The 27,378-nt window shown below is 62.5% G+C and overlaps 1 protein-coding gene across 1 annotated transcript; it reads left to right on the forward strand.

The window, feature by feature from the left end:
• Positions 1-13: 13 nt before the first annotated feature.
• TEAD3 (TEA domain transcription factor 3) lies at positions 14-27,149 on the forward strand. Its single transcript, XM_055819971.1, is given in 16 exon segments — positions 14-148; positions 12,300-12,556; positions 15,560-15,624; positions 17,659-17,721; positions 20,258-20,269; positions 20,613-20,742; positions 20,980-21,031; positions 21,146-21,173; positions 21,175-21,208; positions 21,601-21,734; positions 21,853-22,032; positions 22,221-22,253; positions 22,255-22,362; positions 22,600-22,684; positions 22,687-22,751; positions 24,371-27,149. Coding segments are annotated over 15 exon segments (1,239 nt in total). The 5' UTR covers positions 14-148; positions 12,300-12,420; the 3' UTR covers positions 24,485-27,149.
• Positions 27,150-27,378: the final 229 nt, after the last annotated feature.

The raw sequence follows: 27,378 nt of genomic DNA on the forward strand, positions 1-27,378 counted from the left end.
CTCCTCCCTCGCATAAACTTTCCCGTCGCTGCGCTGGCTCCGTGCGCGGACCCGGCACCCGCCGCGCTCCCGCATTCCTGCCGCCCCCCGCCCGGCCCCCGGCCCGGCCCCGGCGCCCCCGGCCCAGCCCCTCCGGAGCACGGAGCAGGTAAGGCCCGCCGAGAGGAGACCCCCGGCCCCCCTTCCTCCTCCTCCTCCTCCTCCTCCTCCTCCTGCGGCGCCTCCTCCCTCCCGGCCCGCAGCCGTCCGCCTGCACCCAGCCCGCCGGGGGGGGACACGCACACACGGCGGGGTCGCCCCAGCCCTCGCTGCCCCCCGCGCCCCCAGTGCCTCCCCCCGACGGCCGCGCATGGGGGGAAGGTGTATGTAAGCCCGTGTGGCGGGGGGCACAGCCCAGCCGTCCCCAAGGTGTCCCCAGGGTGTCCCCAATCCCCCCGGCAATGGCTCCCCAGGCTCCCGCCCCGTCGGGGCTGCCCGCCCCCCCCCCTCTCTCCACCGCCGCCCCCCTCCCATCCTCCCATCCCCGGGGTGCGCGGCGGGCTATAGGGTTACAAAGGGGCCTTGTGTACCCTATAGCCCATACGTCGGGAGCGAGCGGGGCGCCGGGCGTTATAGTGAGGGATCAACCGCCCCGTCTGCCCCTCGGCCCAACCAGTGCCCCTCGGGGGGGGGTCCCGGGGTTGTGTGTGGGGGCCACACGCGTGTCACGTTACATGTGTGTCACACGCATGTAGGGGATGACCATACGCTGACTGTATGCTAAACACTTTGTGCCTCGTCATAGGGGCGCATTGCTAACGAGGCAGCAATTAGATGTATAATTTTCAGCAGTGTGTCATCTTTATTATTATTATTATTTTATTTTTACACCCTCCTTGGGGTTGGGGTTGTTGGGTCTTTTCCCCCCCCCCACAATCCCCTTGGAAGGAAAATAAGGCCAAGCCCTCCCAGTGCCACCCCCCCAAAACCGCTCAGGCCCTATGCAATGCGTTTGGCCTGTGCCGGCTGGGAAAAAAAAACATATTTTGGGGAGAAACCAGCTGGAAATGGTACCGGGACCCCCGACAGGGCGGCAGGGAGCCCGCAGCCCCATTGCTCTTCGAGGTTTGGCAGGGGCGAAGGTGAAGGCAGAGTTTTGGGGTGTTTTGGTGCTTTGTGGGGAGCCAGGGCGAGCCGTGCCGGGCGCCCGTCCCACCGGCAAAGCGATAATCTCCGGTGTCAGGCACGCCGGGGTATTTTGGGCTCCAGCGTCGTCTCTCCCCTCCTATCGCTTTACCCCGCGCGGGTACGTGCACGCCGTGAGTCAGGGCTTTGGCACTGCCCGGCCACCCTGGGGGGCCCTGCCAGCAAGGGCTTGCTACCCCCCCACCCAGTTTTGGGGTGCTTGTGATGATGGGTGGAGAACCGGGGATGTACCAGGTTGGTGACCCCCCTCCCCATGCACCCGTGGGACCTCCACAGCCCCAAAGCCCTTCACCGCACCCGGCTTTCGGGGTGGGTCATTGGGGCGGGCTGGTCCTGGGGATGGGAGGAAGGGGGTCCCCAAACTGGATGGGAGGGTCAGGGCTTGCCAAGGTCACCCAGCGGTGAAGTTGGGGGAGAAATGGGTGAGGGGGTGGCGGGGCTGGGACCCCGCTGTGAGGCAGGTGACGGTCACCGCAGCGCTGCCCGAGCAGCGTTCCCGGCACTGACCCACCGGAGAGGATGGGCACGAGTGTTGCGTTGGGAGACGATTTGGCCCTGTTGGGTTTGCAGAGCCAGTGTTCCGATGGGAAGGGGCTGTGGATGGCTGTGGGGTGAGCAGCCGCCCCCTCCCTGCCGGGTGACACGGGGGACGTTCCCGTCCCCAGGGGACCTCGGGCACCCAGCTCCCTCCCTGGGGCGGGCAGGCAGCTGGCACCACACTGGCTTTTCTAACAAAAATAACCCTTCCAAAGCGGCGGGCTCGGCGGCGGGCTCCAGCTGCCTTGTATAAGCGGTACCCAGGTATCTCAAGGACCCTCGTCCCGACCGGGGTGACTACGGTGTCAGGGCTCGGCTGGGAGCAGGGGGATGCTTCAACTGTGGCATTTTGGGGGGCAAAGGGGTACAGAGACGAACCCTCCGCCAGCCATCCCACCTCTAACATCCCCCCCAGCAAAGCAAACCCCCTTCCAGCCTCCACGTCCACCCGTAACAGGGACTTGCATCCATTTCCCATGACATATGGTCACTGTTTATCATGATACCAGGAACAGCATCTCCTTTTAATTGCCATTTAACCCCCATCTTGCCACCACCGAGCAGGTCGGGAGGTGAGTCCCGGCAGCCCCAGCATTGTGCCGAAGGAAGGAGCCTTTTCCCAGTGGTGCGTGAACAAGCCGTGGCTCTGGGGAGGTGGGGGTGACAGTGGTAATCAGCTATAATTAATGTATTAAAAAGTAAGTAACCGCGCAGCTCCTGTCAAACACACAGCGAGTGCCGAGGCCGGTGGCAGGTGAGGTCGGTGGTGGGAGCGATGCGGGCACACAGCGGCTGGAAAGGGGGGAAATGGGCAATTTTAGGTTGTTTTCAGGGGGAAAATGGGTTTTCCTGCCTTAGTTGCTCTTCTGTCTGTGCGAGTGAAGGATGGAGGGGAAGAGGAGGACGAGCTGCAAAGCCCTGACCAAGGGTGCTGCTGGGATTTGCGTGGCAAGAGCCATCCTGGCGCTCTTCCTGGGGCTGGGATCCCTCTGGCCATCGCCAGACGGGATGGATGCTGTCCAAAAACTGGCCCATCTCTTGGAGCTTCTCTTATTAAATCCTTGACAGCAATTGCAAGGGGCTTGGTGGGGCTGCCACGGTGTTTGCACCACCTTGGGCGCTGCTGGTGGATGGGATATAACCAAATACATTTGATTTTGGGAGCTGCCATCCCCGGGGGGGTTGGCTGGGTGGCCAGGCCACGCTCTGAGCGTCTCAGCTGCGTGTCTGAGGTGTTATTTGGGGTCAGTGCCCAGGCTGGGAGCGTGCCGGGGTGGCGCGGCGGCTGAGCCCAGGCACCTGCGTGTTGTGGTCGGGGCAGGCACCTGAAGCGCATGGGCGTTCGCTATTGCCACCGTCACGTGGCGGCTTATGAAATGTTTTTTTGGAGGGAGGGAGGGAGGGAAGGTAATGATGGGGTGAGCCAGCGGGGCCGTGCCCCGTGCCAGCCTGCAGCGGGCATGTGGCAGGATCGCCCCCCCCCCCCCCCCCCTGTGATAACACACGGCCGTATCCTGCTGCGGGTCTGGACATGCCGCTACAACTCCCGGTGCTTCGGTTTTCCCCGCCTGTGAAATGGGAGCGAGGGGCCCTGGGAAAAGCTCCTGGCGGTGCTGGATGGCCGCTCGCCTGCCTGGGTGTGTGTGGGGAGCAGGGGATCATCCAGCGCTGGGTGCTGTTGCAGGGCTTCGTGGTGAGCACACATGTCTGAGCCCTTCGGAGGTGTCAGGCCATGAACCCCAGGGGTGGCAGCTGGTGGCCCCGTGGGGACAGCATTCACGTAGGGCTCTAAATTGGCACAACTGATGGCATCCTGCAGGTGAAGGGTCCAGAGAAATACGAGTGTCCAATTGAGCGAAGCACATCCTGTCCCGGCGGTGCAAATCCCACCGGAGCGTGTCCCCTCACCTGGTCGTGAATGGATGCAACGCTCCGGTGTCCCCAGCATCCTCCGTTGCATGCCATGAGACAGCAGCGGTACAGAAACCCGCCGTGCCCCCTAGCACATACCCCTGCCACCTTCCCTGGTGTGTCACGAGATGTGCCAGGTCTCAGCTGGCCAAAGCCAACCCGGAGCTCACCCTCGGCCGGCCGGCCCTCACTAGCCAGAGGCACAGGAGGTGACTTCAGCCCGCTTCAGGGCTGCGCTTCACCCTGTAAGAAATAACACCGGGAAAAGCTTGCTCGCTTGTGGCTTGTGGCTGGCAGGTGAGATGCGAGCGATGGAGGAGGCTGGTTTATCCCCTTCCCCTTCACCGCCGGTGGGATCGGTAGGGACCCGGAGCGTGTGTTGGCAGAGCTCCCCTGGCTGCGGGGGGCGGCCAGGGGGGGCGGCCAGGGATGGGACGGCAGAGCTGGAGCTAATTTTAGGAGGTGGGCAGAGCCTCGGGGGAAGCAGCCGGCTGGAGGGATGTGTCACGCCACGGTGCCCCTGAGCACGGAGCGTGCTGGGGGTCCCTGCGTCTGAAGGTGCTGCCCTGGCCTGGGAGGGTGGCCCGCGGTGGCAGCCCAGCTTTCCACGTCAGGGAAGAGCCGTGCCACTGCCGATGCCCCGGCTGCTGGAGCGGTGATGGGTCTGGGACACACGGAGGAGCAATGCCCCGGACGCTGGGACTCCTGGTTTGCATTACCCAGCGTGCGGTTGAGCCCTGCTCTGCTCCGTGCCTCAGTTTCCCCGTGGCCGTCTTGCCGGCGCTCCCCCCCGGCGGGGTGCGGTGGAGGCAGGAGGGCTGGCCGGGCTTGGGGATCCTCGCCTGGGAGCGCCAAGCCTTATTATTTCCCCACGACTGTCTCCTCCTCGCTCCTCGTAAAATTAGATCCAGCTGTTCACAATAGCCACTAACTTCTCTCCGGAAGATGTTCAAAGTTTACAGACGCGGAGCGGAGTGCGTGGAGGATGGGCTGCCGTTCCCATGCCAGCTCCTCGCCGCCCGCCCTTCCCCCAGAGGCAGCCAGCTCCTGCCTTTCCCCCCCTCTTTGGCTTAGGCAATTCGGGTTTGGGAAAAAGCACACCCGCACGCAGGCACGCGAGCCCCCAGCCCAAGCGAGCGTCGGGTTTTTATTAGCGGGGTGATCTGGGCGCTCGGCAGTCCAGGAGCAAAGGTCTGGTGCAAGAGCCTGCTTTTTTCCCTGCCCGGCTTCTTGCCCACATGTTGGGGGATGAGTTGGGCAGGGTGCTCGCTTGATGCTCCTCACCAGTGCCTGTGGTCATCTGTGGCACGGGGTGACCGCTGTGCTCAGTGCCAAGGCAGCATCATGGAGCGGAGGGTCGGGGTCCGGCTCCGCTGTTTGGGTACCAGTGTGCCAGGCAGGGGGCTAGCGCATCGTGCCAGGCTCTCCGGCACTCTTGGGCCATGCTTCTTGCTGGAGCTCCTTCTTTTACCAAGAATACTGCCTTCGTGTATTTTTAGCAACTTTCCTCCCCGAGGATTCCAGAGCAATTTTTCAATCTGCGGGAGCGGGAGTCGCTGTGCCCGTTTCCAGCTCTCGGCGCAGGCGAGAGGGGCTGGAGAAGGCGATGCTCCACCGCGGGCACCCGGCACGCTCCTGGTGTGCACAAGGGTTTGCTCGCTGGGCCGGTCAGGGCTGATGTCACACATAAAAATGCTGCTAAACCGAAATATCCCTTTCTGGGAACAAATCACCCGTGCGGTTTGCGTGGGGCAGTGCCCACCTGCCAGTGCAGCTCCTGCGTTAAGCGCAGGACCTTGGTTTGGCGCTGCCCCGAGCTTTGCGAGCTCGTCGCAGGAGGGCAGGGGAATGTGCCTCCTCGCAGGGGTGACAGTGGCCAGGTGACATTGCTGTGTCGTGTTTTGCCCCGGCCTCCGGCAGCTGGGGCATCTCCATGTCTCAGCTGGGATGGCAAAACCTGGCAGGCCCCCACAGCCTCTTGTCTTGGGTGCTTGGGGGGGATCAGCTCTCACGACCCCCTGCCCTGCTGGGTTTCTCCTCCCGGTCGCTCAGCTGGGAGCGCGGTGATGCTGGCTGGGCTCTGGCGGGTGCCACGGCGCGGGCAGCAGGTGCAGCTGCTCCCCGGGCAGGGTTGGGTTTCGCAGGGGTGGAGGCGGCCGGGGGCGGGTGTGAAATGCATTGCAGCCTTCCTCCTCCTCCTCCTCCTCGCCTGGCAGCCAGCAATTCCCCAGAAGACTTTTTTCCCTAGCCCTGCCGCAATGGCATAAAATGGGGTCAGCAGCACCCAAAACTCCTCCGTGGAGGCATTTCTCCTCCCAGGAGCTGGTCCGAGGGCTGGCAGGGTACCCGGGACACCGTCCCACTGCAGGCACGGGGCTGCCTGGCCCTGGGGCTTCCCTGACCCCAGAGACCCTTGGGACAAGCGGTGCTGGGGGAGTCCCTGGGGACTTGGGACACGGATGCCCCGTGCTCGTCTGCCGGGGATGTTCGCTGGGAGACATCCCGGGATGGGTGTATTTTGGCCCAGGAGCAAGGCGAATCCAACGGTCCCCAGTGGGTGTCATGCCTGGCATTGGCCATGCCACGGGTCACCGACGCTGGGGGTGTCACGGGACGGCCGTGGCTGTGGCCTGTCCCTGGCAGGCGACACCAACCCTGTTGTTTCCATCCAGCTCGTTTCATAACGCAGAGAGCAATTAATGCTGCAAAAGCTTTCTATTTATGCGCTGCTGGGTGAAACGCCCCGTCCTGGCTGGGCAGGGCGGCCGTAATTGGGCCAGGGAGGGAAGCCGGGATACGGTGTCCGTCAGTCCCCTGCCCTCAGGTCCTGAGCCTGGAGGCTTGAGCAAAACCAGCTCAGGTCCTCCAGCAGCCGAAACCCAGCTCCACCACCCTACTGGGACTGGAGGAAGAGTTGACAGAGGGCTTGGCTTGGGCGCCCGTGGTTCTGCCGTTAGGAGGGCTGTGCCCTGGGGGGCACCTGACCCCCTCCCTCATCCCTTCCCAGATGTTTTCAGGGCCAATCACTCTGGTTTCCTCCTTGTTCCCCCACCGCTCTTCGGGATGAGGGGTCTGAGCATCCCTCGTGCTGTTGAGTGAGGATCGGCTGCATCCCTGTGGGTCCCCGGGGCTTCGCTGGGAGCTGAGGGACCCTTTGGCTGCAGGGGTCTGGCCGGAGCTGGGGGGCACGTGCCCAGGGCGGCCCTGGCAGCACTGAGGACCCTGGTGGGATGCTGCCACGTGGCCTCCTGCGGTTTCCCCGCTCCGATTGCTTCCTGAGCTGCCCGCCAAGCCGGAAGGGACAGGAAGCGATAGAGGGGAGGAAATTAGTCGGGCTGTCTCGTGGGGAGCCGGCCTGGCGCATGGGGGGGCTCTGCCACTGCCTGGGTCCCCAACCCACGCCGGGGGTCCCTTTGGGGAGAAGGTGGCTGGTCCTCCCGTCAAGGAGGTGCAAACCTGGGTGGGAGGGAGCAGGGCGACCGCCCTTCGCAAGCCGGGGAATCCCTCACCGCAGCCCCAGAGCTGTTTGGAAGAGGAGTGCGATGTAAACAAACCTTCCACCGCCCGCCCCGCCGAGCCGGGTCTTGCTCAGCCGCTGCCGCTCGCTTCGATGGGTGCTGGGCGTCCCCGGGACGGCCACATGCCAACCGGGATGGTGCCCCTTGTGGGATCGGGGCAGGGCATGGGGTAGGGCATTCCCGAAGGGTCCCTGGGCGAGCTGCCAGGGATATGGGCTTCCTGCGAAAAATGCTTGGCTACGGCAAGAAAAGCGCGGTAGGGTCGTGCTGGGCTCAGCCCAGGGTGGCCGGGCTCTGTGCGTGGCATGTCGGGGTCTTACTGGGGTCCCCCGGGACCCCCAAGGCTTTTGGGTTTGCTTCGAAGGGCTCTCTGGAGCTGGTGTGTCGGTGCTGTGAGCAGTGTTTCTCCCGGCCTGTTCCCAGCCGTATTATGGGATGGGCAGGGGTGGCAGCAGGGACACTGCCACCGGCCAGCGCTGCCCTTGCCGAGCCAAGGAGCACACTGATGTCCCCTGCCCACAACAGGGGCACGTTAACAAAGGTCTCTGCCTGCTGGTGGACCCCCAGCCACCTTCTTGCTGAGCCCTGATGTGCCGGGGGGCGCAGGGAGGAGCCGGGGTGCCCGGGAGCCTCACCTTTGGGATTTGCTTATATGGGATCATCCAGAACCTGTTGTGTGACGGAGCAGCCCCTCTCCACGTCCCCACAGGCGGGCTGTCCCCAGGGACCTCGTCGCAGTGGGACTCCCCAGCCCCCCTCCCAAGCCAGCCCTGGCGGGGGGCTGCATACTCAGCACCAGAGAGGATGGGGGCTCCTTTCCCCCTTCACCCCTGGGATCACGGTGATGGGAAGGGGGTGACGGTGGCCTCACACGTCCCCCCACTGGGGCTGGTGCAGGCGGCAGCGCTCTGCCTGTGCCGGTGCGAGGCTGAGCACCGTGCTGTGCCGCGCCTGCCCGGGCTTGCCGGTGAACTTTTATCCTTTCGCCGTGGGGTCTGGGTGCAGGGGTGGAGGGAGGAGGGCTGGATCGCCCTGGGCCCCCTGCATGGGAAGGCGGGATGGAGCTGGGATGCAGCTGGACCCCCGTACCAGAGTCTGTTGGCCCACCCAGTGTCCCCAGCATCGCGGGGAATCGTCCCATGGGGTCCTGGTGCTGCTCCGCTGTGGGTCAGGGGAGCCCTAGGTAAGGAGGGGACCTTGGGGCTGGATGGTGTCAGCTGGGGCCATGCTGTGCTGCAGGACCCCTCCTGCAGCAGATGGTGGTGGCCATGCCCTGCATCCCCGGCATTGCGGGGGGATGCTGTGGCAATAACCACCCCAGTTTGCAAAGAGTGGCAGCTGGGGGGCTGCACCCAAGGAGGGGTGATGCTGGCACTGGCACCAGCCGGGAGGACAGGGATGGCCGGGGCCAGCAAGGAGTGTGTCACGGGGTGTTTATCGCTGTGCCGTGACACTGGCCAAGGTAGGGCTGGGTGGCATCACCCCGTTGCTTGGGCAGCCCCCGGTTCTTTGCTGGGTGCCCAGTGCAGCCGGGATGCAGAGGCTTGGGGCAGGGCGGGGGCTGCCAGGGCTGTGCCTGAGGTGGGGCGTGAGTTGGGGCAACGCTTGTGGGGCTCAGCGTGCAAGGGAAGAGGAACACACCGTTCCCCCCAGCTCAAGAGCATGGGACAGGGATGGGGACAGGGTGCTGTCCTGCACCTGGGGGCTTTGCAGGGGCAACAGGCCCCACAGCCCCTGGCTCCGAGCAGCGATGTCCCCATGCTCCCAGGCCCAAGTGCTCTTCCTCGTGCCATCCCGCATGCCCCCGACCCGATCCCTATCGTGGCTGGTTGTGCTGGTCCCAACAGCACCCTGCTCCTGACCTCAGCACCCGCGCCCAGCCCCAGCAGGATGCCCACTGCACCGCTCCAACCACAGCCGCTGCCTCCAGAATATTTCCTTCCCCCGACTCAACAGAAAACACCCATCGCCTGAGCATCCCTCCCTCTTTGCAACCACCCTTGTTGCTTTCCCAGGGTGTAGAGAAGCTTCTTGTTGCTTTTCCAAGCTCTCCAGCCCCAAGTGGCTCTCCCAACCCTGGGTTTCCCTCGCATCCCCTACCACGAGGTGCCGGAGCTGAGCTCTGTGAGCCTGTGGGAATGCTGTCCCCATTGTCCCCATCGTGGGAATGCTGTCCCCGTCGTCCCCATCGTGGGAATGCCGTCCCCATCTCCTGGCACAGCCTTGGCCTTGCAGGGAGATAAGGGCTGCCTCGGCAGCATCCTCCCCTGCCCGCTGCGGGCACCCGTCTCACCCGTGCGGGGGGACCTCGTGGGTGTGCAGCCCTCCTCCAGCACCCTCTAAACCCTGGGGCTGGAGTGTGGCACCCCACAAAGGCAGGGTGCAGAGGGGTGGGTGAGTGAGCACGGGTACCAGCGAGCATCCCTCCTCCCGGGGGCAAGCATCCCCACTGCGCATCAGTGGTCCACAGAGATGCCTGTGCCCTGGGAGGGGGCTTCTCCCCCTGGTCCCTGGGGAGCAGCTGGGAGGCAGGAGCTGGTGACATGTTTTCTGGCAGGTCCAGTCCCCTCCCTGCCCAGAGCAGGTCTGGCCAGCGGTCCCTCCGCAGGCTGTCCAGCCATGCCGGTTTCCTAATTGCTCCTGTTGTTGGTGTTTTGTAAGGGCTGGGTGGAGCGCAGAGCTCGGCCATGCCTTGCGTCAGCGCGGTGCCTTGCACCCTCCCTCCAGGAAATCCAGTGTCTCGGCCTGGCCAAAAGCAGGTTCCATGGAGGAGGAGGAGGAGGAGGAGGAGGAGGAGGAGGAGGAGTTGTTGCTTCCTCTCACCTTGGCCGTGGCCCCAGCATCACCCTCCCTTTTCTCCCGGCTTCCCCGAAAAGGCTGGGCTGGGGTTTCCCTGCTGGGGGGGCAGTGGGGTGGGAGGGGGCTGGGGGTGCTGGGGGAGTGTTGGGGAGCTCCTGGGGAGGGGGGGATGTGTGCCACAGGCAAGGTGTGTGGGCAGCTGGCACCCCGCCTGTGCACGTGATGCCCGGTGTGGGGACAGTGACCCAGGGCACTGGTCACGCTGCTTGTTCCAGGATCCTGCCTGCAGTGGTGAATCCAGCCCTATAGATTTGCTTTTGGCCCTATAGATTTGCTTTTGGCCCTATAGCTTTGCCTTTGGCCCTATAGCTTCGCTCTTGGCCCCAAAAGCACCCATCAGTCAAGGTGGGCAGGGGCTCTGGTGGGTCCCTGCAAAGCCACCCCCCAGCACCAGCTTTTGGGGTGACTGATGGCAGCCCCGTGGGGTCCCGGGATGCTGCCAACTCCCAGCCTGGCGCAGGGCTGCGGGGTCCCAGGCCACGGTGGGATCTTGAGGCTGGGGGCTCCTGAGCTGCCATGGTGCAGCTGGGGGGGTCTTGGGCTGCTGGGGGGTTCCAGGCCACTGTGGGCTCAGGTGTCACTGTAGGACCATGGGGTCTGGGGACTGTGGGGTCTCAGGCTGCTGTGGGGCAGCTGGGGGGTCTGTGGTTTCCCCCTGTCTGGGGATCCTGGGCTGCTGTGGGGCAGCTGGGGCTCAGTGCCTGGCCGAGACAGCTGCACCCCACACTGGGACAGAGCTGAGCTGTTGGGGGGGGGGGCAGTTGGGGGGTCCCGCTGTGGCCACCCTCCCCATCCCTGCCCAGTGCCTTGCCCCGGTGTCCCCCTACCCTCCCACCCCCACCACCCCGCTGGGTTTGGATGACATCTCCCTCCTGGGGGCTGCCCCACGGAGCACCCCAGCAGCAGGCACAGCTGCCATGCCGTGGGACTCGGGGTGTTGCAGGAGTCAGGGTGCAGGGGCTCGGGGTGCCGTGGGACTCGGGGTGTCGCAGGAGTCAGGGTGCAGGGGCTCGGGGTGCCGTGGGGCTTGGGGTGTCGCAGGAGTCAGGGTGCAGGGGCTCGGGGTGCCGTGGGGCTCGGGGTGCCGTGGGACTCGGGGTGTCGCAGGAGTCAGGGTGCAGGGGCTCGGGGTGCCGTGGGGCTCGGGATGGCGTGGGACTCGGCGTGCCACGGGACTCGGGGTGCCACAGGCCTGTCCAGCACCGCCGCCGCCATCCCGCTCTTGGCCGGCCGGCTCGATCCTACAATCCAGTTCTCCTTATTTGGCCACAGCGCTCGGCAAGAGGGGGAGCAGCAAGCGGGGGGGGACAGCGGGCAGGGGCGGGTGGCGGGGACCGGAGGGGCTGACATCACGTCACGGCGAGGGAGAGAGATGGGGAGAGTGGGGCGGGGGGGGGAGAAGTTTCTTTTTTTATAAAAGGAAAAAAAAAAAAAAAAAAGAAGGCCTCGCAGCACGCTTGAGCCAGCGGGGCTGCTTGCAGTTCCTTTAAAAGGAGATGTCTGCGCCGAAGACCTTTGTACACTCCCAGCCGTCCGGGAAGCGCAGCAGCGCAGGAGACACCTCTCCGCTCCCACCGCCGGCAGCTGCCGCCAAACATGTTATTGCAAAACACTGCGCCGGGAGCCGGGCAAAAGGAGGAGGAGGAGGAGTGTTGAAGGCTCCCCGGCATCACCCGCCACTTGGGGAGCACCCAGCGCCCCGGCTGAGCATCCTCGGGGTGGGGGGCCTCTGCCGGTGCCAGGGGTAGGGCTGCCGGAGGGTTCTGGCCGCCTGGTTTCCATTAGCGGGGTCTGGCTTGGAGCCGCCCAGCATCTCCCTTCAAATCCCAACTCTGTCTTTGCCAGAATTTTTGGGGCTGGGGGTGATTTTGGGCACGGCTCGCCCAAGGAGGTGGTGGGGTGGCAGTGGGTGCTGGTGCGGGGTCAGGGCTCGCAGGCTGCGGGGCTGCTGCCGCCCCGTCCCAGGGTGTCACCCATGGGTGCCGAGTGCCCGAGCTCCTCGTACGGATAATGCGGTATCTGGGCTGTTTCCTTCCCAACCTTTATTTGGGGGGACCCTGGATGGTTGCTCGTGGCTTGGATTTGGGGGTACTCGTGGAAATCATGGCTCTGCGCCCCAGGAAAGCCTGTGTGTGCCTCTGATGCCCCACACCGGGATGCTGCTCCCAGCCCTGGCTGTGAGTGGGGACAGGGCCAGCACTGGGGACAGACCTGGGGCCGTGCTGTCACTGCAGCCCCATACCACCAGCAAGGGGTCTCAGGGGCTGATGGGTGTCCCCTGTGTCCCAGCAGGTTGTCGCGTGTCCGTGGGGGCTCAGGGTCGGAGCCCAGAGCAGCCAGCACCATAGCGTCCAACAGCTGGAACGCCAGCGGCAGCCCCGGGGAGGGGCGGGAAGATGGCCAGGACGGCATGGACAAGAGTCTGGACAATGATGCCGAGGGCGTGTGGAGTCCGGACATCGAGCAGAGCTTCCAGGAGGCGTTGGCGATCTACCCCCCCTGCGGCCGGCGGAAAATCATCCTCTCGGATGAGGGCAAGATGTACGGTGAGTGGTGGGGACAGGACGGAGCGGCTGGGGGTGAAGCAAAACCTCCTGCCCCAAACCCACACCGGGGCATCGCCCTCGAGCACCCCCCCAACCCCAAAAGCAGCTTCCCCAGGTGCATCCCGGAGCTGGACCGGGGAGGTGGCAGTGACCCACGTCCCCTCCCTCTGCGCTGGCTCTCCCTCCCGCTCCCTCCCTCTCTCGGCCCTGCCGGACCGACTGGTTTGGTGAAGCCGTCAGGCAGGGAGCGGGTGCGGGCAGGGAGCGGGTGCAGGCAGGGAGCGGGCGCAGGGCTGCGGGGCCAGCGCCAACCCTCCCGCTCCCATGCGCCTCCGCATCGCTCCCCAAACCTCCCCCAACCGGACCTGGTGGCGGGCAGCACCCGGTGACAAGGGCCACCCACCCGCCCCCGGCCACCACCAGCACCCTGCTCAGCTGTGGGTGACTTTGTTGGCAGCAGTGGGGCTGGCGGGCCCCACTGGTGCAATGAGTTTGGGGGAGGGGGTCTCAGCCCAGTTTCCGGTGGCATAAAACACCCGTCTTGGTGGCTCTGCAACGGGAAGAGGATGAGGATGGGTGATGGAGGCAGGGGTTGATACTGGCGCAGGGTGCGTGGTGCCACCAAAGAGCAGCGGAAGGTGCCATGGTGTCCCCATGCCTACTTGGGGGCGGGCTGGTCCATCCTCCCCATCACCTCCCATCATGTCACCCCTAGGGCTAGTGACCTGAGAGCCGGGGACAGGTTGCCATGTTACTGTCACCCTGCGGTGATGAAGGCACCAGGGCCGGCGCCTTCATCCCCAGCCTCCAAAATACACCCGTCCGCCCGGGATGCTGCTGTCACCGGCGATGGCTCACCCGCTGCCGGTGGGCAGAGGGGATGGGGCTTTGGGTGCCACTGTCCCCGTCCCCATGCCAGCTCCCCGGGCCCCCAGCGCAGGGCGTCGGGGCTGGGGGGAGCACAGGGCTTCCCAAGCGGGTGCATTTTTTGGATTTCTCCGGGAATAGCTGAAGTGCCGCCGGGAGCCTGGCCCTGTGCAGCACGCCGAGCCCCGACCGGTTTTTCCAGCCTTTCGGAGACATCTGGCAGCTGCTTAAAGAGGCAGCAGCCCCCGCCGGCTGCCTTTCATCTCCCCACCATCCCCCCCCCTTCCTCACCGAGACCCCCAGGACCCCCAGCTGGTGGTGCTGAGCTTACTGGGACCCCCAGGGCCACCAGTGGCACAGGCGATGCTGGCATCCGACACAAAGGTGTGCCAGTGCCACTGCTCTCCACCACTCCCCCTTTTTTGGGGGGGTCCCTTGGGGTGCCCATGGTCACGGCAGCCCGTGCCCCACTGATGCCAGCGGTGCGGGGGTGGCGGAGCAGGTGGGAGCTGGGGGGCCAGGCTGGGCACGCTGGCCCCCCGCTGCTCTCACTCGCTGCCCGCCGGGTTATTTTTAACCCAGCCTGTCCAACTGGTTCACGTGGTGGTGTCAGGGGAGAGGAATTTGGGGAATGTGGTAATTTGGAGGAGGACGTGCCCTCTCGGAGGGAATGGCACGGGCCTGGGTGAATCACGGGGGACAGGGACAGGGTGCGCGGGCACAGGGTGCGAGGGCGCAGCCCAGGGTGGTGGCTGGGACGTCATGCGAGGCAGGATGGGTGCAGGAGACGCTTGGCGCTGGGTGCTGGGCACTGGGTTGATTGCCCCGCTGGGGTGCACGAAGGCACCCACTTTTCTTTCCCAGATTTCTTTCCCAGGGGCTGGCTATGGGGAAGGAGAGGATGCGACTCGGGAGCGGGGTGTGCGAAGGGGGATGCTGCGGTGCTCAGTGAAGGTGCACCCCCAAACTGGGGCTCAGCACCAGGGTGCCCACAGCCCTTGGCAGCACCCTGCTGCAGGCATCAGCTCACCTGGCCCTAAAGGGCACCCTTGGGGACCTGGCCCTAATTAGGCACTAACGAGGCTGGGAGTGGCGGGCAGGATGGGAGCTGTGCTCAGGGCTGTGGGGTGGCTTGGGGGTGCCACGCTGGCCGTGCAGGGGGCACCCTCATTTCCAGGACCCCCACCCACCCACCAGCTCCTGCCCAGCACGGACACCCCACAGCCATCCCAGCACAGCACCTGGCCCTGTCTGTCCCCATGTGTCCCCCCCCTCCAGGAGGGCCCAGTTGCTCTGGGGCTGGGAGGGGGCTGTTTGGGGTAGAAGAGTGTGGGGGGGGGTGGGGGGTGTATTATTTTTTTTTTAAGAGATTTTTTTTTTTTTTTTTTAAAGCCGAAACCCTCTCCAAGGGCATTTCGACAAGTTCCAACCGCGACCATCTGGTCCATTAAAATAAATCTGGCGTGCCTGGCCGCCCCCGTGCGCGGGGGGCGCGGCGGCGGGGGGGCCGGGGCCGGGGCTGGGAGAAGAAAGCTCCCAGCTGCTCTGACGTTTGAACATAGATTGGCCACAGCTGGCCTCTAAAATGTGGCGCAAAAGCAACTTCTGCTTCGAATTAGACCCAGGACGTTAGGAAATAGTGGTGGAAAGGCCAGCATGGCTCGCAAACGGGAAGTGGGGTGCCAGGGGGACACCCCAGGACCCTCGTGGGAAGGGCTGCATGGAGCCGGGTGGGTGGCTGCCCTAGGGATGGCTTTTGGGGGGTGTCCGTGGTTGCCTGTGTTTGGGGACCCTGCTGTGGTGGGGGTCTCCGGTGGCTGGCATCCCCACTCTGAGCCCCCTGCATCTAGGGGCTGGCAAACCCGGTGGGGTGGGGGCCACCAGGTGGGTCTCACTGGCCTGGTAGGGGGGGTGGCCACCCTGATGTCCCCTTGGGCCACCCCGCTGTCCCCTTGGGCTGGACAGTTGTCATGGCAGCGCCATCTCCTGGCAGTGCCTCCCTCATTAAGGACCGGCCTCATTAAGGACCAGCATCATCAGGCTGGGCTGGGCTGGGCAGGACAGGGGGGCAGAGGTGCCTTTGGGGGCTGATGCCCCCCCGCTACCCCGGGGCTGACCCCCTGGCTCTGCCGGCAGGTCGTAATGAACTGATAGCCCGGTACATCAAGCTGCGGACGGGGAAGACACGGACGAGGAAGCAGGTGAGGGCATCGCTCTGCTTTGTCTCTGGAGGGGGGGTCGGGAGGGGGGTGCCAGGTAAGCCCCGGGGGGGAGTGGGTGTCTGGCTGAGTTGCCCATCCTCTGTGTCCTCTCCTGGAGCCACCGTTGCTGCCAGCAGGACCCTCATCCTCTGCGTGGAGCTTCGTCTGCGAGCACAAACACCCTCGGGCTGGTCTGTCCCAGCCCCATCTGGGGATGCCCTGAAATTTGGGGGGCAGGGGCAGGCAGCTCCCAGCCCCCCCGCCTGGCTGGGGTCACCCCGCGGGTGACAGGAGCCCTTGGAATCTCCAGCCGAGCAGTGTGTGCGTCTGGTGCATCTCTTCCCTGCTCCACCCGGATCCGGAGACCGGTCCCACCTCTGTCCCTTGCCAGACTTTATGGCACTTGTGCCAGGCACCACGGTGAGGGCACCCCCAAAGCCCGCGGCCTGAGAGCAAGGCACCCCCATCCTGGCCAGGGGACGGGCTGTGTGGTGGTGCTGGTCCTGGGGGGCCCGGAGCTACGGCAGAGCCCTTGCCCCAGCCTCGCTGCCCTGGTGCTGGGCAGGCAGCGTGCGGGCAGGATGCTGGCAGGGCAGGGGGCACGCGGTGGTCCTTCGCCTCACAGCGTGTAGGCAGGGTCGCATCCATCCCGGCTGCAAGCCCTCGCTGCACCCTCGTGCCAGAGACCCCACCAGTGGGGTGCTGTGGCCCTCAGTGGGACATGTCCATGTGTCACATGTCTGGTGGCCTCTTCCTTCCATCTTTGTCCCCAACCAGCAGCCGTGCTGCCTGTCCGGCAGAGCCAGGGTGCGTCTCTCCCCGTGGGGGGATGGATGTGTTTGGGGCATGGGGACACTTACATTGGGACTGTCGCCTGCCACGAGTCCCCACCAGGGCAGGGTGCTGGTCCCCAGGCACTGGGAGGGACATCCCTCCAGAACTGGTGCTGGAGGGAGAGAGACCAGTGTCCAGCCACCATCCTTGTGTTCAGACCAGTGTTGAGCAGCTTAAAGCCTTAACAGGACCCCCCCCCGCCCCAACCTCTGCAGGGGGAAGGATGCAGCACTGGGCGAAAGCGATGCTCTGGGGGCACTTGGGAAAGTCACAGCAGAGAGCGCATGCGGCATTGTCCCCTCTGCGTGGTCATGTCATGGACAGCCTGGTGTCCCTTCTTGGACCGCCTGGTGCTGGTGGGAGAAAAATCTTGCCAAAATCAGCCCTGGTGCCCCCCACCCTGCCCGGGGCTCAGGGCAGGCACCCCATCCACGCTGCGCCTTTCCTGCCCCGTTTCTTTGGATCCTGCTCTTACAGGTGTCTGGACACACAAACCACCCCTACCCCCCGCGACCCTCTTCTCACCTTCCCCACCTGCAAACTCAGCAGGAGTGCAGGGGGAATGAGCCTGTCCCTCCTGGCAGCCCCCCTGCAGCCCACCCAGGGGCACCCCAAATGAGCCGGGCCAGGTGTTGGGCGCTGGGTGCAGGCAGCACCCCATTGCGCTCGCAGGGGCCGGGGGGGCTGTCCGGCCGGGAAGCCCAGAGAGATGGTAAACGTGGATGCTCCAACTGCGGCAGCTTCACTCTGAGGAGCTTCACCCCACCCCGGGGGGGGGGCACAAACCAGCGTCCATCAGCACAGCACCGAGTACCCCTCCCCCCCAATTTTCCTCCCTTCAGCTCGCGGCAGGCGCAGGACCCTCAGCATCTCCAGAGCATCAAGCCCCGCGCGCTCCCCCCGGTCTCCCCGCTCCCTTCCCCGGGAAGAGCATCCCACCTTGCCGGGGGAACATATCTTCACACTGTCTGTATTTTCCTTTCCGAACGGCGTGGCGGGCGCTAGGTGTCCAGCCACATACAGGTTCTAGCTCGGAAGAAGGTGCGGGAGTACCAGGTTGGCATCAAGGTACGTTGGCGCCCTTGCCCAGGTGTCCGCGGCGGGTGTCTCTGTGAGCATGGGCAGCCCCTCTCCTTCCTTCTCCTTTCCTCTGGTTGACGGCTCTGCTGTTCCCCCTCTCCTTCTGCTCTCTCTCTGCAGGTCTCTAGCCACTTGCAGGTTCTTGCCCGACGGAAATCTCGGGAGATTCAGTCCAAGCTGAAGGTACGCGTGTCCCCCCCCCACCGCCCCGCCTGGCCCCCCCAGCCTGCTGACAACTAACGCGCTCGGCTCTGCCATGTGCCGCTTGCTTTCCTTCGTTACCTCTCCTTTTTGGTGGTTTTTTTTCTTCCCCCTCCCTTGGCTCCTGGACTGGAAGGTTTGTAGAAGCATCGTTGCAGGATACCCAGAGAAAAGTGCAAAGGATGGGGGTGGGCGGACCCCTTCCCTCTTCCCCAGGAGGGTGACTTTGGGTGCCAGATCCCCTCCTTTCACCCAGGCAAGGGCTCCGCCATGGGAAAATGGGGGTTTATAACCCTCCTCGGGTGATGCACAAGGGCTTCCCCCTCTTTTGGGTCATCAGAGGTTTTCCCAGGAGGGGAAAGACCCCCCTGAGCAGCCAGCGAGGCAAAGTGGGGTTCAAGCAAGGGGTGCAAAAACCCTCCCCCAGCCCCAGCGGGGACCTGGCCCTGCTCACAGCGGGTGCCAGCAGGATCTGGGCAGAAGCGGGGGGTCCCGGGGGTCCCTGCAGGCTGCCAGCCCGGTGGCTTGTGATGCACCAGGGTCTGAGTATGGCCCAGGTGGCACCTGGGGGATGCGGGTGGCAGCAGGTCCGGATGGGGCCGTGGTGCTGGGGAGGGAGCACAGAGGTCCTGGGGCAGCCCGTGGTCCCAGGGGCCAAGGGAGCCGAGCGAGGAAAAACTGGATCATCCTCTCTTCTCTGGTTGGCTTTTCTTTCCTTCCTTCCTCCTCATGGAGCCCGACTAACCCTTCCGTAACCGTTCCCACCGAGCTTCGTGGCGGTGATGGGGAGCGTGATGATGGGGGGGGATGGGCATGGGCAGGACTGGTGGCATCACCGAAGGACCGAGCCCTGCTCGGGTTGGACCCACACGGTGCAAGGTTGGGGACAGAGGGGTCCCCACTGCACAGCCACCCAGTGGGACAGCCAGCTCCAGGCTGGGCTGCATAGCCTGGGATGCTCCAGGGTTGCTCCCTGCATCGTCACACCGGAGGGCATCTCCTTGGGCAGGATCTGGGGGGAACCTGCTGCCTTCCCGAGGGTGGGGGAGCTTAGAAAACCTTTCAGCCCCTTGCCACCACCTCAGGGTCCCAAAAGCATCGCCAGCTCCCTGTCCCGGGCACTGTCCCCAAGTCTCCAGCACTGAGGCTGGCGGGGGGGGGGGGGCACTGTCAGAGCTGATGCTGGCATTCTGGTCCCCGAAGCTTTAACGCTGCCCGGGAGCCGCCCAAGCCATGCCCTCCAAAGCCCTTCAGCAGGAGCAGGGTGCCAGGAAGGGTCCCCCTGACCAGGGGGGTCAGTTGGGAGATGGCAGGAGAAGGCAGCCAGAGCTGTCCTGGGAGGCTCCTCTGGGCTTGTCTGTCTTAAACCTGACCCCACCCCGAGGGGCAGTTGGGGACAGGGGGCAGCAACAGCAGAAGCCTATAAAATAGAATAAAACAGAATAAAATAGGCTTTCCTTGCTGCACAGCACAGGGCATGGGGGAGCTGGAGGCAGGAGTGACCTCATGGGCTGGGGCGATGGAGACCGGCATCCGTGGCTGCGCTCTCCATCCCTGGCTTCGCTGCCTGCAGGGATCTGGCAGGGAACAGGCAGGGCAGAGATCCCCCTGAGCAATATATAAATAAATAAAAATTTTAAAAAAAATCATAAAAATACACTGTGGATGCGAAACATCCCTTGCCAGCCATACCTGGGGGCAAAGCACTTGTCCTGCTGAACGGAGAGTCCCTCCCGTGAGCAATACCTATATATCTTTAAGTTGCAGTCACGTGCGTCTTAGTGCTACCCGGCGTGTGGCTGCATGCCCGCACTCCTGCCCTGCTCCAGGTGAAAAATAAATGGAGCCATTGATCCCTGAGGAGGGTTCGGAGGAAAACAGAGGGTGGGCGATGGGACCGGCACGCGTGTGTCCTTGCGATGCGGCTGGAGGAGCAGCCCTGTCCCCTGGGCAAGACCTCGGTGCCCTCCGCTCCTGTCCAGTGGTGCTGCGACCTCCGGAGCAAAAAAGGAAAAAGATAAAAAGGATTGGTCTGCTATATAAATGCCCACAGGCGTAGCGGGGTTGTGCCCAGGGTCCTCCTTGCGGTGCCTGCGGTGGAATTGGTGCTGGGCGTCCCCCGGGGCAGCCCGGGTGCCGGTGCCCTTTGCCGGGCAGGGCAGGAGCTGGGCAGCTCTTCCTCTCCGTGCCAGAGCTGGGAGCTGCTGAGGAGGTTGTAAGTGGTATGAAAAGCTGTAAAGGATATTAAAGAGCCAACAACGGTGGAGCCTGGTTCGCCACAGCAGCCCTCTGAAATAGTGAGGGTCTTCGGCACCCCGTTCCCGGTGGGATTAAGGCTGGGCATCGTTGCCCACCGTATGCATCCCCTGGTGACCAGCTGGGTCGAGGGGTTTGCTTCCCGAATCAGACTGCGGTGATGAGCTGGGGTGGGGGATGCACAGCTCAGGGGGTGCACACAGTGCCTGGCAGGCTCCCACCATGCTCTAACCATTATCTTTTTTTTTTCTTTTGCGGACAGGCCATGAACTTGGTAAGTTGAGCTTGAGTTTGTGATGCCTTTTGTCTCCGTTGCTTTTTGTCCCCTCCCACAAAGGGGCCAAACCCTTGCAGGGGGAGTGGGGACACCTTCCAGACTTGGCAGCTCTTGCCCAGGGGACACTTGGAAGCTTCAAGCCTTAATTAATGTGGGTGAATTTAGGGGGGGGGGGGGGGTGGGGCATCCACCTGCCCTGGTCCCTCGGCCAGTCTGCACGACCGGCTCCAAGCTTTGCAAAACCTGCCAGGCACACTCAGATTGGGGGGGGGGTGGGGGGGTGTGTGTGTGTCTCAGTCTGCCCCGGTAACCCCCGTCTTCCTCCTGTGCCCCCCCGCAGGACCAGGTCTCGAAGGATAAGGCTCTGCAGAGCATGGCTTCCATGTCCTCCGCGCAGATCGTGTCAGCCAGCGTCCTGCAGAACAAGCTCAGCCCCCCCCCTCCTCTTCCTCAGGCCGTCTTCTCTGCTGCCCCCCAGGGTGAGGACAGCCCCGCACCCCCCCCATACAGAGACACCCTGAGGTGGGGGGGACACAGGGATCCCCGTGTATGAGCTGCACAGGGGACGGGGGTGGGGGGTGACATTTGATGGCCACCCTCAGCCCTGGTGGCAGTGCAAGGGGGGGCTTTGGGGGCAGTTTGCAGCAGGTGTGGAGGGGAATTTGGGGGGGGGTGTCAGAAGCTGCCTGACTCTTCCTTGTGCTCTTCCCCGCAGTTTTGGAGTGGGCCTATCCCAGGACAGCCTGGACCCTCTCAGGAGTGAGTACAAAACCCCTCCACTGCCTGGTGCTGGGCAGGACCCCCCCCTCGCCCTTGGCAAGGGGCTGGGGTGACCTGGGCTTCGTTAACCTAATGATGCTCTTTGCTTTCCAGCATTAAACCGTTTGCACAACCAGCTTACCCCCATCCAGCCACCCATGCCTCCATCACTAGCCAGTAAGTGCTGTCCTTGCCCCTGTGCAGGACCCCTGCTAGGTTCTATGTCCCCTGTCCCGGTCCAACCCTCCCACCCACAGTGCCACCCACCTGTGGTCCCCTCCCCAGCCTTGCAGGGGGAAAAACCTGGCTTTAAGCCTGACAAAAAGCCCCCTGGTGAGCAGGACCCTGCTGCTCCCAGCTGTGTCCCCCCCTCCCCAGTCCCTTTCCACCCAGGAGAGGACCGGCACATCCCATGTTTTGGCCACCCTGTGGGAAAACCCCCGTTGCTGGGAGATACAGGGCGGGGGGGATGTGGTTAAGGACAGCATTGCTGTCCCGGTCCTGGTCCCAGCTCATGGTTGCCCCCTCCTCCCCGCCCGCCCCCCCTCCCCATGCTCCCCCCTTCCCAGGTTATGAGCCCTTGGCTCCGCTCCCACCAGCCGCCTCGGCCGTGCCCGTCTGGCAGGACCGCACCATCGCCTCTGCCAAGCTCCGGCTCCTCGAGTACTCCGCCTTCATGGAGGTGCCACGGGATGCTGAAACGGTAATGGTCCCCTCTGTGTCCCCACCAGCCGGGTGGGATGGTGCCCATCACTGCGCTTGGTGGCATCTCGCTTCCATCTGACCTCTGGTTTTTCCTTTCCCCGCCCCGTCCCTTACAGTACAGCAAACACCTCTTCGTGCACATCGGCCAGACGAACCCCTCGTACAGCGATCCGCTGCTGGAGGCCGTGGACATCCGCCAGATCTATGACAAGTTCCCTGAGAAGAAAGGTGGCCTCAAGGAGCTCTATGAGCGTGGGCCCCAGAACTCCTTCTTCCTCGTCAAATTTTGGTACGATGCTGGGAGGACGAGGATGGGAGGGGGGGGGGGGGTTGTCCTCCAGCCACGGGCTCGTTGCAGGTTGGGCACCCTTCTGGCAGAGTGGGAGCATCCTGGGCAGCTCTGTAAGCTGGTGTGCCCTGTCCCCATGGAGAGCTGGGTGTGATGGCACCTAATGGGACCTTCTCTCCACTCTCATCTCTCCAGGCGGATCTAAACAGCACGATCCAGGATGGGCCGGGGGACTTTCTATGGTGTCAGCAGCCAGTACAGCAGTGCAGAGAACATGACCATCACGGTCTCCACCAAGGTGTGCTCCTTTGGGAAGCAGGTCGTGGAGAAGGTGGAGGTGAGTCCTGAGTCCCTGCTGCACGGGGAAGAGGTGGGAATCGGGTCCACGGCGGGTCCTGGGATGGAGAAGGCCCCAGGGCTGGGTGTAGGACACATGGGTGCATGCCTGTCCCTGGGTGGAGCGGAGAGGACATCTCCGCCCTGTCCCAGTTGGCTGCCACCCACCCATGCCCGCGTCCCCCGCTGTGTTTCGGCTCCCAGGGGGTGGCTGCTCACCCCGGCTCTTCCCCCGCAGACGGAGTACGCGCGGCTGGAGAACGGCCGGTTCGTCTACCGCATCCACCGGTCTCCCATGTGCGAGTACATGATCAACTTCATCCACAACTCAAGCACCTCCCAGAGAAGTACATGATGAACAGCGTCCTGGAGAATTTCACCATCCTGCAGGTATCCTCCTTTTCCAGGGAGCATTTCCCACCCGGAGCACGGAGCCCACACTTGCATCCACCTCACCATCCCTGCTGTGTGCTGCCCAGCCCCGAGCACCCAGCCTTGGCAGTGCAAATACACTGGCTGTGCCAGACCCCGTGGTGCAACCCCCCCAAAAACTGGGTAGCAAATTTTTGATGGTGCAATGAAAGTGCCTGTGCCTGACCCCCCGCAAGTCTCTCAGATAATGGGGAGCAAATTTTTGGTGGTACAGCTAAATTGGCTGCGCCCAAGCGCATGCAACCCCTCAAAAATTGGGTAGCAAATTTCTGGTGGTACAATTAAATTAGCTGTGCCTGAGCCCATGCAAACCGCTCCAAAACTGGGTAATGAATTTTTGGTGATGCAGTTAAAGTGCCTGTGCCCGAGCCCTTGCAAGTCTCCCAAATAATGGGTAACAATTTTTTAATGATGCAATTAAAGTGGCTGTGCCTGAGCCCATGCTACCCCTCAAAAATTGGGTAGCAAATTTTTGATGGTGCAATGAAAGTGCCTGTGCCTGAGCCCTTGCAAATCTCCCAGATAATGGCTGGTGGTACAATTAAATCGACTGTGCCTGAGCCCATGCAGCCCCTCCAAAATTGGGCAGCATATTTTTGGTGGAGCAGTTAAACTGCTTGTGCCTGAGCCCTTGCGAGTCTCCCAAATGATGGGTAGCAAATTTATAATGGTGCAATTAAAGTGGCTGCGCCCAAGCCTGTGCTACCCCTCCAAAATTGGGTAGCAAATTTTTCATGGTGCAATTAAAGCGCCTGTGCCAGAGCCTGTGCAGCCCCCTGAATTATAGGGAGCAAATGTTGATGGTGCAAATAAAGTGTCAGTGCATGAGCCTGTCCAACTCCCCCAGATAACAGGTACCAAATTTTTGTGGTGCAATTAAATTGGCTGTGCCTCTACCCATGCAACCCCCAGATAATGGGCAGCAAATTTTTGATGGTGCAGTGAAAGTGCCTGTGCCTGAGCCTGTGCAACCCCCCAGTAAGAGATAGCAAATTTGTAATGGTGCAATTAAAGTGGCTGTGCCCGAGCCTATGCTAACCCTCAAAAACTGGGTAGCAAATTTTTGGTGGTGCAATGAAAGTGCCTGTGCCTGAGCCCATGCAAGTCTCCCAGATAATGGGTAACAAATTTCTGGTGGTACAATTAAATTGGCTGTGCCTGAGCCCATGCAACCCCTCTGAAACTGGGTAATAAATTTTTGGTGGTGCAGTTAAAGTGCCTGTGCCCGAGCTTTTGCAAGTCTCCCAAATAATGGGCAGCAAATTTTTCATGGTGCAATTAAAGTGCCTGTGCCCAAGCCCATGCTACCTCTCAAAAATCGGGCAGCATATTTTTTGGTGGTGCAATTAAACTGCCTGTGCCTGAGCCCTTGCAAATCTCCCAAATGATGGGTAGCAAGTTTCTAATAGTGGGATTAAAGTGGCTGTGCCCAAGCCCATGCTACCCCTCCAAAACTGCGTCGCAAATTTTTGGTGGTGCAATGGAAGTGCCTGTGCCTGAGCTCGTGCAACCCCCTGTGTAACAGCATCTCCCCGTGGGTGCAGCCCCCTCCTAACACGCTCTCTGCTCTGCCGCAGGTTGTTACGAACAGGGATACCCAGGAAACCTTGCTCTGCATAGCCTTCGTTTTTGAGGTCTCCACCAGCGAGCACGGCGCCCAGCACCATGTGTACAAGTTGGTCAAGGACTAGGGGCCCCTCGGGGACGGGCAGGGGCACGAGGGGTGCGCAGGGGAGGGAGAGGGCCGTGCAGAAGAGCCGCCTGTGCCCGTTGCCTCATGAGAAGTCATTTGAAGAGAGGAGGAGGAGGAGGAAGGAAACCAATAGCCAAAAAAGACTGACTTGTGATCGCAGATGTTTTCTACTTAGGAACAGTTTCTTTTTTTTTTTTTTTTTAAATAAATAAATAAAAAAAAAAAAAAAGAAGAATGGGAAAGGAAGCGTAGGGAGAAAGGAAACCTGCGTCCGGCGCTGGATGGGGAGAGACCGGCCCTCGGTGTCGCCGATGAAGGCCGGGAGCCTGCTGTGCCACTGCCAGCAGCGGGATGTCGGAGCGGAGGACGACCCCTCCTTTTGCCCCCTGCCCGGCTCAGGAGCGGTCCCGGCGCTGAGCAGAGAAGAGCGAGCACGGACGGGCTGGAGGCCGTGGCGTCACGCCAGGTCTGATCCGAAACCGGTGGGCATGGCAGTGGCCGCGGCGTCGGTGCTGCCTGGCAGAGCCCGGGTGGCAGCGGGGACATGGGGACGGACGTGCCGAGGTGGTGGCAGGTAGGAGCAGGGCAGGGCAGGGCGGTGGAGGGGGATGCTGCTGCCTCCCCAGGGACCAGCACCCGGGATGCTCGGTCTCTGTGCCCAGCTGGGGGCACTGGGAGCTGGCAGTGCTGAAGGTGGGAGGGCATCGACGATGCAAACCGTTTTTTTTATGGCTCATTTTATTTTTTCCTTTTTTTTTTTTTAAATTAAAGTGCTTTTTAATACTTTTTAAAGAGACACCATGCTTGTAATCAGGATTAGGACCCTCTGCCGTGTCCAGGACCGGCTCCCCTGCCACCCACCCGTGCTGGTGACTGGAGGAGAGGATGCAGCTGAGTTTGCGGGGTCGGAGCCGTGCAGGAAAAGCCGGGCACGGGGAGCTGGCTTGTGTAGGGAAGTCTTGGGGATGTCTCCACCTCTGGAATGGCTGCAGACCAGAGGCTGGTTTGTACGTGGCAGTGGGATCCCTGAGCTGTGCGGGTGCTTTCAGGGATTGCACTTGGGGGGGTTTAGCCCAGGCTAAACGCACCCCCCCCCCCCCCCTCGTGCTCGCTTGCTGAGGAGGAATGAGGAGAGAGCCGTGAGGGCAGATTTGCCTGATTTACTTTGCATATGTACATTTGCCATCTTTTTTTTTTTTTTTTCCCCTCACCTTTTTTGCCTTTTTTCTGTGTTGCCTGTTCTGGTTTTAGCTGCTCCCTGCAGCCGCTCCAAACAGCTCACCTGCATCCCGCGGGAAGCAGCTGGAGAGGCGGCTCATGCAGGGAGAAGCACCTTGTGCAATGCAGGGCCAGGCTGTGAGTGGGCAGAGTTTGGGACAGGGAGGACAGAGAGGGGACAGAGGACAGGAGGGACGCCAGGACGGGGAACTGGGTCTGCCTGGAGATATTTTTGTGGCTGCAGCCCAAAACGAGCCAAGGCAGCATGCCCAGGCTGCGGCTGCAAGGGGAGAGCATCCCCAGGGTGCAGGAGGGACGCAGAGGGACAGAGGTCTGGTGTTGCAGCGGTGGCACGGAGCAGGGTGGCAGGGGGCTGGCAGGGTGACGGGGAGCCTGAGATGGGCAGCACTGGCCGGGGTTTCTCATGCTAGCAGGGTAGCAGAGGCAGGGTGCCAGGGGAGGGCAGGGTGGTTTGAGGGGTGCTGGAGCCTGGGACAGGGGGGCAAGGCGGGGGGTTTGGGATCAATGCTGCCTGGTGCAGAGCAGGAACAGCCCCAGAGCTCAGGAAAGGGCCTTGGCTGCCGTCACGGTGGCACGTGTCCCACGAGGTGTGGGGACTTCAACCTCTTGCTGCTGGGAGAAGCCACCCATCCCTGTGCCTGGGCAGGGACTGGGTGCTGGGTGGAGGCAGCAAGCAGGGGCAGCTGGAGCAGGGGGGGAAAGAGGGAAAAACCCAGGGAAAGGCGCCAGCATCCCATCCCAGGGCTGTGCCGGGGCTACCCGGCTGACTTCTCATATGTAGCATGGGGTTTTTTTGTTGTTGTTCCATGGTTCTTTTGCTTTCTTCCATTTCACTCACTGATTGAAAACTCTGGGAATGAAAACTCCAAACTTCCCTGCCATAAAACACAGGCGTGCCCTGCTCCCCGGCCCCGCCGGGGGACGACGCTCTTTGTTAAACTGGACCGGTTTGTGCCTCCAGCATCCCTCCCTGCATCCCTCCTGCATCCAGCCCCCGGGGCGCCCACTCCCGCACCCCGCGCACACACTGCCTGGTGCCCCCACAGCCCTGGCCGGGGTTTAGCCACGATCCCAGAGACACTTTCTCAACCCCAACCCCTCCATTCTCCTCCAGTGTATTTATGAATTTCACATGAAGTACTGTTTTATTTTTTTAAAGACTTTGTAAAGCTTACCAGGGTTACAATCACCATTTTTAGAGCTGTGTCAGTCCACAATGTTAAAAATCCATTTTTTTATGTATTATATTTTTTGTGTATTTTTTTTTAATCCAGCTGTGATGGGTTGTATCATATATTTGTTGTGTTTACTGTATCTGTCCAACTTCAAAGAGAGGAGACTGTGGAGCTCCGAGAAAACTACGGTCTGCTGAAAAAAAAACAACCAAAAAAACATTAAAATTATTTGTTCATGGGTTGGCTCAAGTGGTTCTGAAGTTCATACTTTTTGATTTCCTGTGGTTTCTTTGACAGCCAGGACTATGAGGGTGACTATGGCCCGCAAAACCCCTTGGCGGGGTGATGGTTTCCCCAGCGCCAGGGCGTTTGGATGCCACGTCCAGTGGTGCTTTGCTGTGGTTTGTGCCACCGGTGATGGATTTGCTTGGGAAAGGTGACGGGTGGCTTAGCTCACCCCGTGGCAAATGTGTCCCCG

This window comes from Falco peregrinus, chromosome 16 (assembly GCF_023634155.1).
Source record: "Falco peregrinus isolate bFalPer1 chromosome 16, bFalPer1.pri, whole genome shotgun sequence".
In the NCBI taxonomy this organism is placed as follows: Eukaryota; Metazoa; Chordata; class Aves; order Falconiformes; family Falconidae; genus Falco; species Falco peregrinus.